General features: G+C 47.2%; 1 protein-coding gene across 2 annotated transcripts in view; it reads left to right on the top strand.

Annotated features, from left to right (window-relative positions):
* Wsb2 (WD repeat and SOCS box containing 2) overlaps nucleotides 1–13,541 on the top strand; it is a 22,570-nt gene continuing 9,029 nt past the window's right edge. The window contains exons 1-2 of one of the 2 annotated variants that reach the window (XM_075981884.1): nucleotides 1–148; nucleotides 5,974–6,142. In XM_075981884.1, the coding sequence (XP_075837999.1) occupies nucleotides 136–148; nucleotides 5,974–6,142 (182 nt within the window). In that variant the 5' untranslated portion in view covers nucleotides 1–135. Of the gene's footprint in view, nucleotides 149–5,954; nucleotides 6,143–13,541 lie in introns of those variants that run through there. The other variant, XM_075981879.1, reaches the window with a different exon arrangement.

The following is a 13,541-nucleotide window of genomic DNA, read 5'->3' on the forward strand; positions in this document are numbered from 1 at the left end:
GACGGGAAGCAGCTGATGGCCTCTGCGGGCAGCAGCAGCGGCGGCGGCGGGGAGGGGGCGGGCGGCGCGGAATGAAGGCCCGTGGCCCTGGGGGCTGAGGCTCCCGCCGCCGCCTGGCGCGGCCCGCGCGTCCTCATGGAGGCCGGAGGTGAGTACCGCGGCGGCGGGAGCGGCGGCAGGGCGGGGACCGAGGCGGGAGCTCAGCTTTGTTTCACTTTCGCTGTCAGCGGCGCCCGCCGTCCCCCGCTCGGCCGCAGGGACCGGAGAGGGCGGCTGACAGACTGGCCGGGTTCTCGAGCTCATGCCGAGGGTGCTGGGCCCGGGTCGCCTGCGGCCGTGGCCTCTCTGTCCGCCACGGCTCGGGAGGTAGCAGCGGCCGCTGGGTGGGTGCCTGGGAACGGGGTTGGGCCCCGGACGCTGCCCCGCGGTGACACGTAGGACCCGACACCCTGGTGTGTGAGGTTCAGTCCTGGCTCTGCCTTGGTCCACAGCTGTCACCATGAAAGCTGGAAAAGAGAGAGCTTGGGATGAACTTCCTGACCGCCTGGAGAGCGCAGAGTGGCTCAGGAACGCTAGACCTACAGTCCCCGGGGCTTCTCCCTAAAGTGGCATGCATTTTGGGGAGAGAGGGTCTATTACCAGACCCCAGGGTCCCCAAATACCCGGGTTTAAAGGCAGCTTCGGTAGGGCAGTCCTAGGAGTCAAGGCCTAGGGCTCAGACTTGCTCCAGTGAAGTTCAAGCTTCACCTAGGTCTGCAGGACTCGGATGCGCCCCAGGGCTTGCAGTGCTGGGTGGGATGTTTGATAGGCGGGTATTCCCTGGGGTGGTGTCCCCTTTGCTTTTAGGAAATGACATTTCTTTGTTTGCAGTAGCCAGGCTTTCGGGGATAGGTGTCGCCTGCAGCTCTTCTCCTGGTTTCTATCTAGATAGATAAAGCCTTTGAGTTATCTTCCTCACAGAATTCTGTTTAAATGGCCTCTACTGTTTTCTTCTTGAATCTTTTTATAGCTTCCGCTCTCTTTTCCATTGATGCCTTCTAGTTAAATCTCAAAGCAATCTGTGACCAGACTCCCTCTTCTTAACAGGAATCTGTTCGAGAGCAGTTTTTCCCTGAGTGATTGACAGCTGTGTGTAGGGGTGTGGGCAGAGCTGGTGAGAGCTGCCAAGCTACTGCTAAAATGGCCAGACACTAGGCCTGAGTTTTACCCTCTTTTCAGACTGAATAAGGCTATTGTAAAGGGATTACAATAGAAAACAGTGGAATAGTGGTTAGAATTACTCTTATTAACTCAACAAATATTTGTGGACTGTCTCCTATGTGCCGGGCACCTTCTAGTTCATTTTTGGCCCATAGAAATAGAATAGCAATATGTAATTTAAATGTAGTAGCCATCACTCCCACTAAGTTTTTACAATCTGGTGTGTATTTTACTCTTTTTAAAAACTATTCTTAGCTGGAAAGTGGTGGCGTACGCTTTTAATCCCAGCACTTGGGAGGCAGAGGCAGGCGGATCTCTGTGAGTTTGAGGCCATCTGGTCTACGAGAGCTAGTTCCAGGACAGGCTCTAAAGCTACTGAGCAACCCTGTCTTGACAAACCAAAAAACACAACGACAACAATAAAAAACTAATTCTTAGATTTATTCATCTTTTATGTATATGAGTGTTTTGCCTGCATGTATGTCTGTGTACCATGCATATGCCTGGTGCCTGAAGAGGCCAGAAGAGGAAATCAGATCCCCTGGAATAGGAGTTACAGACAATTGTAAGCCACCATGTGGGTGCTGGAAGTCGAACCCAGGTCCTCTGCTAGAGTAACAAGTGCCCTTAACTGCTGAGCCATCTCTCCAGCTCTATTCTTAACAACCCTCCTACACTTCATTGGTCAGTAACTGCTTGTGACTAGGGACTATTGACAGATAGGCAAGGAGGATTGAGGAGAGATCGGTCACAAATACTACCCAGAAAACCCTAGTGTACAGAAAACTAAAGAAAGGTGATTTAGTCACCTTGGTGAGTCAGGAATGTCACCAAGAAGGTGATGTGGACACAGCCCTGCTTATTATGAGGGAGCAGCCTAGTCATGCAAAGTTCCCAAGGCAGGAAGGAGCACAAAGCTTGCTGCCAGCTGGGTTCCTGGCTCCACCTCAGTTAAAGCAAGGCTCCTTATGCCGTGCCAAGAAGCTGATGAGAGGTGTCTTTCCATTCTGCCTGACTGTCTGTACATCCCCTTGTTTGGTTGGAAAGCCTGGAAGGGGGTGGGGTAAGGTAACGCTGGTTAAAGGTTACTGAACTTTGGTTCCCTAGGATGGTGACTACAGTTAATAACACTGCTAGGGTTTTGGAAATTGCTGACAGGTCTTTGAAAGAAATGCTAAGAATATGAAGGTGTGCATATGCTCATTAGCTCGACAGACCCCTCCCCCACTACCCGTGTCTCTGAGTATCAGTTTATCTGTCACATGATATCCAGTAAGTATGTATTGCATATCAGTCGGATAACCCCCCCTGCCCCCCCCCACACGTCCAACCAAAGAGGGTCAAGAGGGTCATGCAGGTATAATCTCAGATGGAGCTGGATCTTTCCAGTCTTTCGTTTGTTTTGAAGTTCTACGCTAATTATGGTTTTGTTTTCTAGTAGCCAAGTTTAGGCTGGGCCCAGACTTGAAGACACAGTTACCGGTTTCTTCTTTTAGGTTCTAGATTCCTAACCTGAAATAGCAAGAGATGAAACCCCCAAATCCCAGAAATAGAGTATGAATTCTGGGCAGGGCTAGGGTTTAGGAAGAATTTCAAGTGAATAATGGCACAATCGTCTTGATATTCTAAGGGGTCTCATTTCCTCTATATTTAAAGTGGTCTGACTTGTCTGTCTGTCACCGAGTGTCTCCTGGTAGCCTGACTGTGGCTTCAGGAACAAGCATACGAGGTTGCTGCTGGAGCAGACCTCCTAGTGATGAGGACATAGTGAGGTTGGGGGTCAAAGTGTAGGTGAGGTGCAGCCATGGAGTGGCACTCCTGTGGAGGGAAAGGCTGGTGTAGAGTCCTGAGGTTGGGACTTACCAGAGAGGCAGAGGGCCAGGCGGGACCTGGGACTTGAGGGCAGTATATTTGGTTTGGTTGATTATAAGGGTAACTGAAACCAGAAGCTAAGAAGCAAGGAGAATGGACGAGTAGGAGCCAGAGAACAGTTAGAAGACTGCCTATAAGCCAGACAACAGGCAGTCCTGCAGAGTCCAGTAGTAGCCATGAGATGGGAAGGAGGATTTGATGAGGCTTTTGGAGACAGACTTGATTGAACTTAACAGTGAATTTGGTCTGGGCAGAGAGAAGTCAAGGCTGGGCCCTTCTATGTTGTGTGGTGCACCAGCATATAGAAGAGTAGAAGCTGTGTGTCAGGGAGGGTGAGGCAAGCGTGAATAGTATAGAATGGCGGCGGGCTCCCCGGCTCATCACCATTCATTTCCTGAAGATAATGCTCATGCGGACATGCTGCATACGCCAGAGGATTCCGGACACAAACCCATACAGCTTTCTAGGAGGAATAATCTGAGTTTGTATATAGAGCAGTTTAGACCCAATGTATTAAAACCTACATCTCACATAGAACCTCAGCAATGAGTTTTTTCTTCAGAAAGCTAAGATACAATGCATTAAAATTCTATCAGAAGACTGAATTTTCAGCAACATCCATATTTTATAAAACAAGGTGCATCTTTGGGTCCAGCGAGATGGCTCAGTGGGATTTTAAAAGTACTTGCCACAAAAATTTTAAGCCCTCAAGCCCATGATGGAAGGAGAGAGAACTGGCTTCTGAGAATTGTTGTCTGACCTCCTGCACACGCCCTATGGCATTCCTGTGTGAGCACCACACATATACAAAGATTCTTAAAGAGATACATTTATGTATTTCCTATTGTACATATAGCAGAAAATGCTTGTTTTTTATGTGAATCATTATTGCCTCTGTTTCACTGATACCGCCATGCTAACCATGGACGGACTGCGTTAGCACTATGTGTCACTGAGGAAAGAGACAGCCCCTCTTTCTAGCAAAGTTTCTCTTGTAAGGTGTATGCCAGCTGCTTTGAGGCCCAAATATAAAAAAAAAAAAACATGTAAAAGCAGGTTTTTAAATATATGAAATACAGCTTGTTTAAATTAGTTTCTATGGAGTCTGGACAGGTAGCACAGTGGTTATGAGCGCTGGCTCAGTTGGGCAGTGGTAGCACACACCTTCAGTCCTGACGCTCAGGAGACCCAGGCGGATCTCTGAGTTTTTGGACAGATTGGTACAGAGTGAGTTCTAGGACAGCCAAGGACTACAAAGACAAACCTTGTCTCAAAAAACAAAACCCAAACTGTTCTGGCAGAAGCCCCACCCCAGTCCCTGGTATCCATATATTCAAAGAGTCTGGAATGTTCCTGTGGAAGCTCCACCCTAACCCCCCTTCCCTGTCTCTCTCCCCAAACACAACTCCTCCCCCAGAGATGCTCAAGACCACTCCCATAGGGCATTTAAACCACCCCCCCCCAAACAAAACAGACACGAGGTTTTTGTGTTTTTTTTTTTTTTTTTTTTTTTTTTGGTCTCTTTCCCTGTCTCCTCTCTGAGGGGCCGGAAAATCATCAGGGAGCCTTTTACCCATTAAACCTGAGCTTTTTCGAATTGGGTTTGATTTGGTCTGATTTGGATTGCTGCGTTGGCAGAGAGGCTTATGGGGCGCAGAAGCTTTTCACAAACAAAACACTGGCTGCTCTTTTAGAGAGAGGATCCAGGTTTGATTCCCAGCACCCGCATTGTGGCTTACAACTATTTGTAACTACAATTCCAGGGCATCCAACTTCCTTTTCTGACCTTTGTGGGCGTTGCATACATATGACACCCACACCCACACAGCTAAAACATTTATACACATAAGTAACTTATAAAAATTAAGTTACTGAGCCAGGCGATGGTGGCGCACGCCTTTAATCCCAGCACTTGGGAGGCAGAGGCAGGCAGATCTCTGTGAGTTTGAGACCAGCCTGGTCTACAAGAGCTAGTTCCAGGACAGGCTCCAAAGCCACAGAGAAACCCTGTCTCGGAAAAAAAAAAATTAAGTTACTGTTTATCTAATAACACCTACAAAAGCTTCAAATCCCAGAACTTTTGAAGTGGAATGAGCACAAAGGTAGTCATGGTGTTGAAACCTCTTCCGGCCTCTGATTTAGAAGTCAGCTGTGGAGTTTCTTCACTGGTTCACTCTGAAGAGAACAACAGGAGGTGGGGTTGGGTTGAACAAACACTGCCCACTTTGAGGAGGTGCAGCAGCCCCTGGAGAGGGGGTGCAGTCATTTCACTGTGGGAAATGCTCAGGTGCTGGTATACAAGGGATTGAAATAGGTTTGGCTAGGGGTGCTGCCTGACAGTAGACCTTGGTGTGAGTCTTTGAAGCAGAAAATGAACAGGCTGTGAATGGAAAGGGCTTGTTCTCTGCAGGGCAAGGAACAACATAGGAAGTAGCTTGATAGAGGGCTTAGTGCAGGAGTGTGGTGGCAGACCTCCGTGGCAGACCTTGGAATATATCGGCTGTGTTTTCATAGGGTGTTTGGAGGGTCCCTGGGGGCACAAGAATGAATCAGTAGTAACTTGGAGCAGGTTAAGCTGGGCCTAAGGCTCCTGGTTCCTTTTGACGGGGATCTTAAAGGCATTCATTGGCTGGAGTCAGGCACAGTTGCTTCTCACTTTCTTCCTGCTTAGGCATTCACAGGAAAATGAGGCCTCATTCACCAGGTCCACCACACCGGGTTGGTTACCGTGAGTCATGCAATGGGGAGGGTTGCCACTGAGTAACAACAGTGGAATGCAGCCTGTGGCTACTGTTACTGCCCTAGGTCATTTGAACGACTACTCTCTCCCACCTAGTCTTGGGCAGACAGCAGCTTCCCTAGTCTGGTAGTGAGGCTGAAGTATGACGTCTCCTTCCCCAGAGGAACCGCTGCTGCTGGCTGAACTCAAGCCTGGACGTCCCCATCAGTTTGACTGGAAGTCAAGCTGTGAGACCTGGAGTGTGGCCTTCTCCCCAGATGGTTCCTGGTTTGCCTGGTCTCAAGGACACTGCGTGGTCAAGCTGGTCCCCTGGCCTTTAGAAGAGCAGTTGTAAGTCCTCTTTGTACCCTGGGGAATGAGGGAGGTCCCTGGCGAGTCATGGGGTGCTTTCCCAAGTTGGTTCCTGCTCTTTGGGGTCTTTTCCAAAAACAGGTGAGCAAAGAAAGGCTAAACAGCTGAGGACTTGATCACGGAGCCCAAAGCCCCCATTCTGTTAGTACAGAAGCCAGGTCTCTAGAGTGTGTTGGCCTTATACTCACTTTTTTGGCAGTTTTATTGCGGTAGAGGGGACACCCATCCAGTTTGTACATTTGAAGTACACAGCACTGCTGTGCTCTGTGATGTATTCTTGTAATCACAGTGCTCGGGAGAGGGAGGCCAGGGCTCCCAGTCCAAGGATATCTTGCACGAGTTGGGGAGACGGTCTCAAAAGAAAAACTAAAAAATAAGGAGAGTGCACAGTGCAGCGGCTTTAGCGTTTGCACTGAGATGTGTGCCTGTCACCACAGTCAACTCTAGAGCATTGTCATTTCCTCGGGAAGACACCTCTGCCCTTCCTCTTGGGCTCTGGTCGGGCGACCACTGTGGATTCCACCTGTCATGAATGCTTCTTCCTGGGATCTTTGTGCATGCGTGTGAACACAGTTCCCGCATAGTGCTTTATGGTTCATGCTGTGTGCCACTGCTCATGGTGGATGTTAGGTTTTGTCTTCACTCTCGGACTTTTGTGAACAGTTTTGCTCTAAATGTTTCTGGACACATTGTATGGCTGTGTACGTCCAGGGTCGGACTGAGAGAGTGGCCGGCTGTTTTCCAAAGAGGTGGTAGTGGTTTCCATTTCCCCAGCAGAGTCTTCGGGTTTGAAATTCTCTACATCCTTGGTACACTTAACACTTGTCCTTGTTTTGTTCCAGCCGGCACTCCTGGTGTGAGGTGGGGTCTGGTTTGCATTTCCTTCCTGGCTGCTGCTGTTGAGCGTTTTTTCTTTGCTAATGAATCTCTGAGTCCTTCCTTCTCAGGAATGCCTTCTCAGATCTTTGGCCATTTTCTAACTGGGTCTTTGTTTCCTTTTTGTTTGTTTGTTCCTTTGTGTTCTTTTTTTCTTTCTTTTTTCTGTTTTTCTTTGTTGTTTGGTTTTTTTGTTTGTTTGTTTTTTGATGTTGTTTTGGGACGTGGTTTCTGTGTGTGTCTTTGGAGTCTGTCCTCGAACTCCCTTTGTTAGACCAGACTGGCCTTCCTTGAGCTCACAGAGATCCGCCTGCCTCTGCCTCCGGAGTACTAGGATTAAAGGCATGTGCCAGCACCTAGTTTATAGTTTCCTAGGCAGAGGTTTCTCTTGGGATAGAGGGGTTTCGGAGTCTAAATGTCCTGAGCTCTTAGTTGATGTAATAATTCCCATCTGTCCTGGGGTCACTGCGTCTCCGCATTTCTTTATTCACCCAGCATGTGTGTATGTATGTTTGTATGTATGTATGTACGTCTTGCAGATCTTCACTGGGCACTGAGCTAGAGGTGGAGGACACTGACTAAGGCTATCAGTTTGTTTTGGGGGCTTTCGGTGTCTCATAAGTAATGGGCTAGATTTCAGCTTGTATACCTTTGTGGGAAATATGCTGCCTCAATAATGGTAATGCCACCAAGAGTCCTTGTCCTATGCCGCCTGCACTGCTGGGGAGGAAGGTGTGATTTACCCAATTCTCAAGAATCCTTGGAATGTCCAGAGTGGAGGCCTCTGAAGTGACTGGTGGTAGGCTGCCTCCTATGTGGGTGGCTTCAGGAGGGGGACTGGTGGCCCTCAGTGATTTCCAGTTCCTGCTTAATGTCTAGGTAGGGGAACATCAAGGTCATTCACTGCTCTGAAGAAAGTGTTCTATTTCTAAGGAAACTGCAAGAGAGACTCTTTGTATCTAGCTCTGAGTCTAGGGTAAACTGCTGTCTGAAAGTCTTTGTTGTTTTGCTTTTGTGTTTGTTTTCCTCCAGGGCACTCTTTCGCAGGTATATACATTGTTGTAGGTAAATACCCCTCCCTTGATGAGTACGAAAACCCGAAGAGGGGGCTGGAGAGATGGCTCAGTGGTTAAGAGCATTGCCTGTTCTTCCAAAGGTCCTGAGTTCAATTCCCAGCAACCACATGGTGGCTCACAACCATCTGTAAAGAGGTCTGGTGCCCTCTTCTGGCCTGCAGGCATACACACAGACAGAATATTGTATACATAATAAATAAATTAAATAAATATTTAAAAAAAAAAAAGAAAACCGGAAGAGGTGTTCCAATGTCAGTTCTTTTCCTTGTCATTTACCAAAGCAAGAAAAGGATTTACTAGTGTGCTAAGTGAGAGAGTACTTATTTGTGGGAAATCACAGATTTTGAGGAATGATAATCTGGTGCAGTACAAGCAGATGGCTTCTTTTTAAAACAGCAGGCAGAGCAGCAGGGCAGTAGACTGTCATCACAAGTGCTTGTGAAGCCGAGGCAGGAAAGCAGCCCAAGCAGCTTAGCAAGACTCAAAAGTAGGGTGAAGCTCAGCAGTGGGGCTTCTTTCTGAATGTGAGGCTCTGGGTTCCATCCCTTCTGGAAACAATACAGACAGCAAAACCACACAGACGGTGGTGCAGTACATATGCAGTCATGGTGTGCAGTGGCGTGTGTAGAACAGTGGTGTGACATGACACATGTAACTTAGTTAGAAGTGAACACACAGCCATTTGTGTGCTGTGTTTACTGTGGTTAAAGTGTGCTTGGACTGTGAGTCGTTTGGTCCTTGCTGGACCTTGGACCAGGCCTTTGGTGCAAGTGTCCTTACACAGAGCTATGTGCCCAGTCTGAGTAACATTGATTATTTGTTTCATTTCTGGATCACCATTGTTTCTTATGTTTTATAAGTTAAAATAATTGTTACTGGTAGTATTTGTATTCTTATTAGGGGTTTTGACCTTTGTCTACTTATTTATTCATTTTTTGGCAGAGCTAGTGATATAAGGTAGGACCTTGCCTGTGTGAAAAAAGTGTTCTGTAATTGAGCTACATGCCCAGCCCAGAACAGGCTCTCTGTGTAGCCCTGGCTGTCCTGGAACTTGCTATACAAACCAGGCAGGCCTTGAACTCCCAGAGATCCCAAAAGCATAAGCTGTTACTCATTTTTTTCCCTTAAATCCTGTTAGCTGGGCATAGTGAAACACTCTTTTCTTTTTTAGATTTGTTTATTATGTATGCAGTGTTGTGCCTGACAAGGCCAGACAAGGGCACCAGATCTCATTACGGATGGTTGTGAGCCACCATGTGGATGATGGGAATTGAACTTGGGACCTTTGGAAGAGCAGCCAGTACTCTTAACCACTGAGCCATCTCTTCAGCCAGTGAAATACTCCTTTAGTCCTAGCACTGGATAGGCAGAGGCAAGTGGTCTACATAGTGACTTCCAGGATAGCCAGAGCTATAAAATAGAGAGATCCTGTCTAAAAAAAAAAAATCCATTGAGTGACTACCTGGTCAACTATTAATCATAGGCACCACTCTCAAGAATAAAGATCTTAGAAATTGTTTAAACAGTTAGGTGTGTGCATGTGTGCGTCTGCACACGTGTGGAAGCCAAGGGACAGTTTGTAGGCATCAGTTCTCTCCTTCCGCCATGTGGGCCCCAGGCATCGAGCTAGGACTGTCAGTGCCTGCCCTGCTGAGCCATCCCACCTGCCCAGATCTCAGAAACTTTCATTCAGGAAGCCAGGTTCTGCTAGAGTCCACTCAGTTAGCCCCTCTTCTCAGTGTGCGTTCTGCTGCCCCTCCCCTTCCAGAGTCTCTCTTCTGGGGGTCGCTCAGAGCACTTTTTGAGCACTGGGCTAGGATACCTGTGGTGTGGACTTGAATTCCAGCTCTACTCCCCTCTTGTGACCCAGTGAGATTTATTCCTCTGAAGTCTCACTGTGTTCCCATGCCACTCCTCCATGCCTTGCTCAGTGAAGAAAGAGCCTGTGTGTGTATGTCAGTGAGACTGTACTGCTTCTGATGTTGTGACTCTTCTAGTTTATGTGGGATACTTTAGGGTCCCCAAGGAGAAACTGCGAAGTTCTCAAGGGCATGATCAGTATAACCCTATTGTTGAGCCATACATGACTTTCCCTTTCCAGAAAAGCCCAACATATTAAATGAAATCAAATAACACATAGTTTCTTATCCCTTTGAGTGAAGGGGCACAGAGGTGCCCTTCATTCAGATATAGAAATAAGAGTTGTGCTTTTGAAAAACTGGAGGTTCGAAGCTGTTTCATTCCTCCTGTGCCTTGTTCATTTTCCTCTTTAGAGACAAAGTCTCCCTGTGTGGTCCACACTGATCTCGAACTACTGATCCTCCTCCATGTACCTCCTAAATGCTAGGCTCACAGGTGCAGGACCACCCACCTAGCACTGTGGCTTCTTTTCTTTCTCTTGTTTTTGTTCTTCAGTCAGGGTTTCTCTACGTAGCCCTGGCTATCCTGTAGACCAGGCTGACCTTGAATTCAGAGATCTGTCTGCCTCTGCCTCCTAAGTGCTGAGATTAAAGGTGTGCACCATGGCTTTTGTGGCCTGTTTTTAATTCTACCCCAAGATGACAACCTGGTCCCTGTGTCAGGCTCAGGCAGGTGTGAAAAGTATAGACAGTACAGTGAGCAGGAGTGTGTGCGTTGATCAGGACCAGTAGAGACCCTAACGAGATGACATTCGGCCATTTGGATCAGAGGTAACAGGCACTTTGATTTTGGTGTCTGCATCCCAGGATGATAAGATGCTTCTCACATCTGGGAGCTGAAAAACACGGTGTTGAGGTGCCTGATTGTTTAACAGCACCAGAATCCTACATTGCCTTTTCCTTCATCTTACCAATGCTGTTTTTATCCGGAACAGCAGCATTCTTTCTCCAGATAATGACTGGTTGGGCTCTGTGGGTCAGCTCTATCCTGACTGGCTCCTTCAGTATTGTGCTCTACACAGAAATGAGGGAGTCAGGGTTCCAACAAAACCTCTATTTTTTTTTTGTTTTAATTGATTTTATTGAGCGCTACATTTTTCTCTTCTCCCCTCCCTGCCTCTTCCCTCCCTTTCAGCCCTCTTCCAAGGTCCCCACGCTCCCAATTTACTCAGGAGATCTTGTCTTTTTCTACTTCCCCTATAGATTAGATCCATGTATGTCTCTTTTAGAGTCCTCATTGTTGTCTAGGTTCTCTGGGATTGTGATTTGTAGGTTGGTTTTCTTTGCTTTATGTTTAAAAACCACTTATGAGGGCTGGAGAGATGGCTCAGTGGTTAAGAGCTTTGCCTGCTCTTCCAAAGGTCCTGAGTTCAATTCCCGACAACCACATGTGCTCAAACCATCTGTAATGAGATTTAGTGCCCTCTTCTGGCCTGCAGGGATACATGCAGGCAGAACACTGAATACATAATAAATCTTTTTTAAAAACCACTTATAAGTGAGTACATATGATATTTGCCTTTCTGGGTCTGGGTTACTTCACTCAATATGATGTTTTCTAGCTCCATCCATTTGCCTGCAAATTTCAAGACGGCATTTTTTTTTCTGCTGTGTAGTACTCCTTTGTGTAAATATACCACATTTTCCTTATCCAGTCTTTGGTTGAGGGGCATTTAGGTTGTTTCCAGGTTCTGGCTATGACAAATAATGCTTCTGTGAACATAGTTGAGCACATGTCCTTGTGGTACGATTGAGCATCCTTTGGATATATACCCAAAAGTGGTATTGCTGGGTCCTGAGGAAGCTTGTTTCCTAATTTTCTGAGAAACCGCCATGCTGATATCCAAAGAGGCTGTACCAGTTTGCACTCCAACCAGCAATGCAGGAGTGTTCCCTTTACCCCACAACCTCTCCAGCATAAGTTGTCATCAGTGTTTTTGATCTTGGCCATTCTTACAGGTGTGTAAGATGGAAAATCAGAATTGTTTTGATTTGCATTTCTCTGATGACTAAGGATCAAAATCTCTATTTTTAAAGCCTGTCATTTGACTGGAATGAACTAGCCTCACCTCTTAGGATGCAGAGACAGGCATATCTCTGAGTTCCAGGCCAGCCAGGGCTATATAGTAAGACCGTGTTTCAAAAAGCAAACAAATCCTGTCATTTTCTACAATGTCGGTAAACCTAGAAGACATCATAAAAAGTAAAATAAGCCGCAGGCCTTCATGTGTGGAATCTAAAGAAGAATCGCCTGCTAGAGGGCAGGAGTACAGTGCGGCTACCGAGGGCGAGAGTGGTGTGTGGTTGGATGTTGGCAAGGCTGCAGAGCCCCCGGGTGGGGGGGGGAGTGTGTGAGAGGCTCACCCTTGTCTCTATACATTACACATGCACACCACCATGTTGTACATTGTAAATATATACAGTTTTGTCAACATACTGTGACATTTTTTAAAACAAATGACAAAAGAATTGTTGAGCAAAAGCAGACAGTGCTGCCCTGGGTGTATTCTGCTGCCCTCCGATTTAGGCTGGAGAGCCTCCATTTCTCCAAATGAGCTTGATACAATTTTTAACATATTGCACTACACGATTGACAGAACTGTGGTTTAATGGATCTTTTCAGGGCACATGAGAATATAGCAATTCAGTCACATGTGTTGTTAGGTATAGAATTCCTCATGAAATACATCTGAGCTTGCCTTGGGATCTGGGGTCCTCATCTGGTTTCCCCAATTGACTGTACAAAAACTGTCAACATCGCTCAGAAGAGTGGGTCTTCCTGTCTGCTGGTCATGTACACTGTGGAATAGTAAACACGTTTTAAGACCCAACCCTAGAGCGTCTACTTCACCTATGCCATTGTGATAGTATTGGGTCCAGTGTGGAGAGGACCTTGTGTCTGAGACCTGAGCTTCACTTTCCTGGACTTGTTTCCCAGTAGAATGTGAAAGGTCATGGCTGGGCTGGGCTGAGAGGTCCAGGGCAATGCCATCTGTGCAGTGCTGTGGCTACCTATTCTACTGATGGGTCACAGCTAGATGTGCTGCCAGGAGTGCAGTGAGGGCAGACATGGGTATGCACTACATGGGCTATAATGGCAAAAGAGAGTTCACTCCTGGGGATTTCTGAGTTGTAGATGGGGCCTTGTTGAGCAGGAAAGCGGCAGATGGAGAGTCTCCATGTTCTAATTCTGTCTGTCCTGGTTTTAACCCCTCGCAGTGCCTTGCATACTTTCTCAGAGGGAAAAGTGTTTGTTTCTCTCCAGGACCCAAACCCACGAGAACTTGCTGAGCAGCGTGTGCTTGCTGGAGCCTCTGTGGTCTACTTACTTATCCCACAAGGCAGGGTGCCCCATTGCAGGGAGCTGCAAGTTGGATGGGCCAAAGCAATGAAGCCTCTGTCCCATGAATTTCAAAAGGAAGTAAACCAGAATTCACCGAATGCCAAAAGTGGCTTCTAGGAATTGAGTCTCGATAGCATGTTGGTTGACATGGTTACAATTGTAGA

The sequence above is a fragment of the Microtus pennsylvanicus genome, chromosome 1 (assembly GCF_037038515.1).
Source record: "Microtus pennsylvanicus isolate mMicPen1 chromosome 1, mMicPen1.hap1, whole genome shotgun sequence".
NCBI lineage: Eukaryota > Metazoa > Chordata > Mammalia > Rodentia > Cricetidae > Microtus > Microtus pennsylvanicus.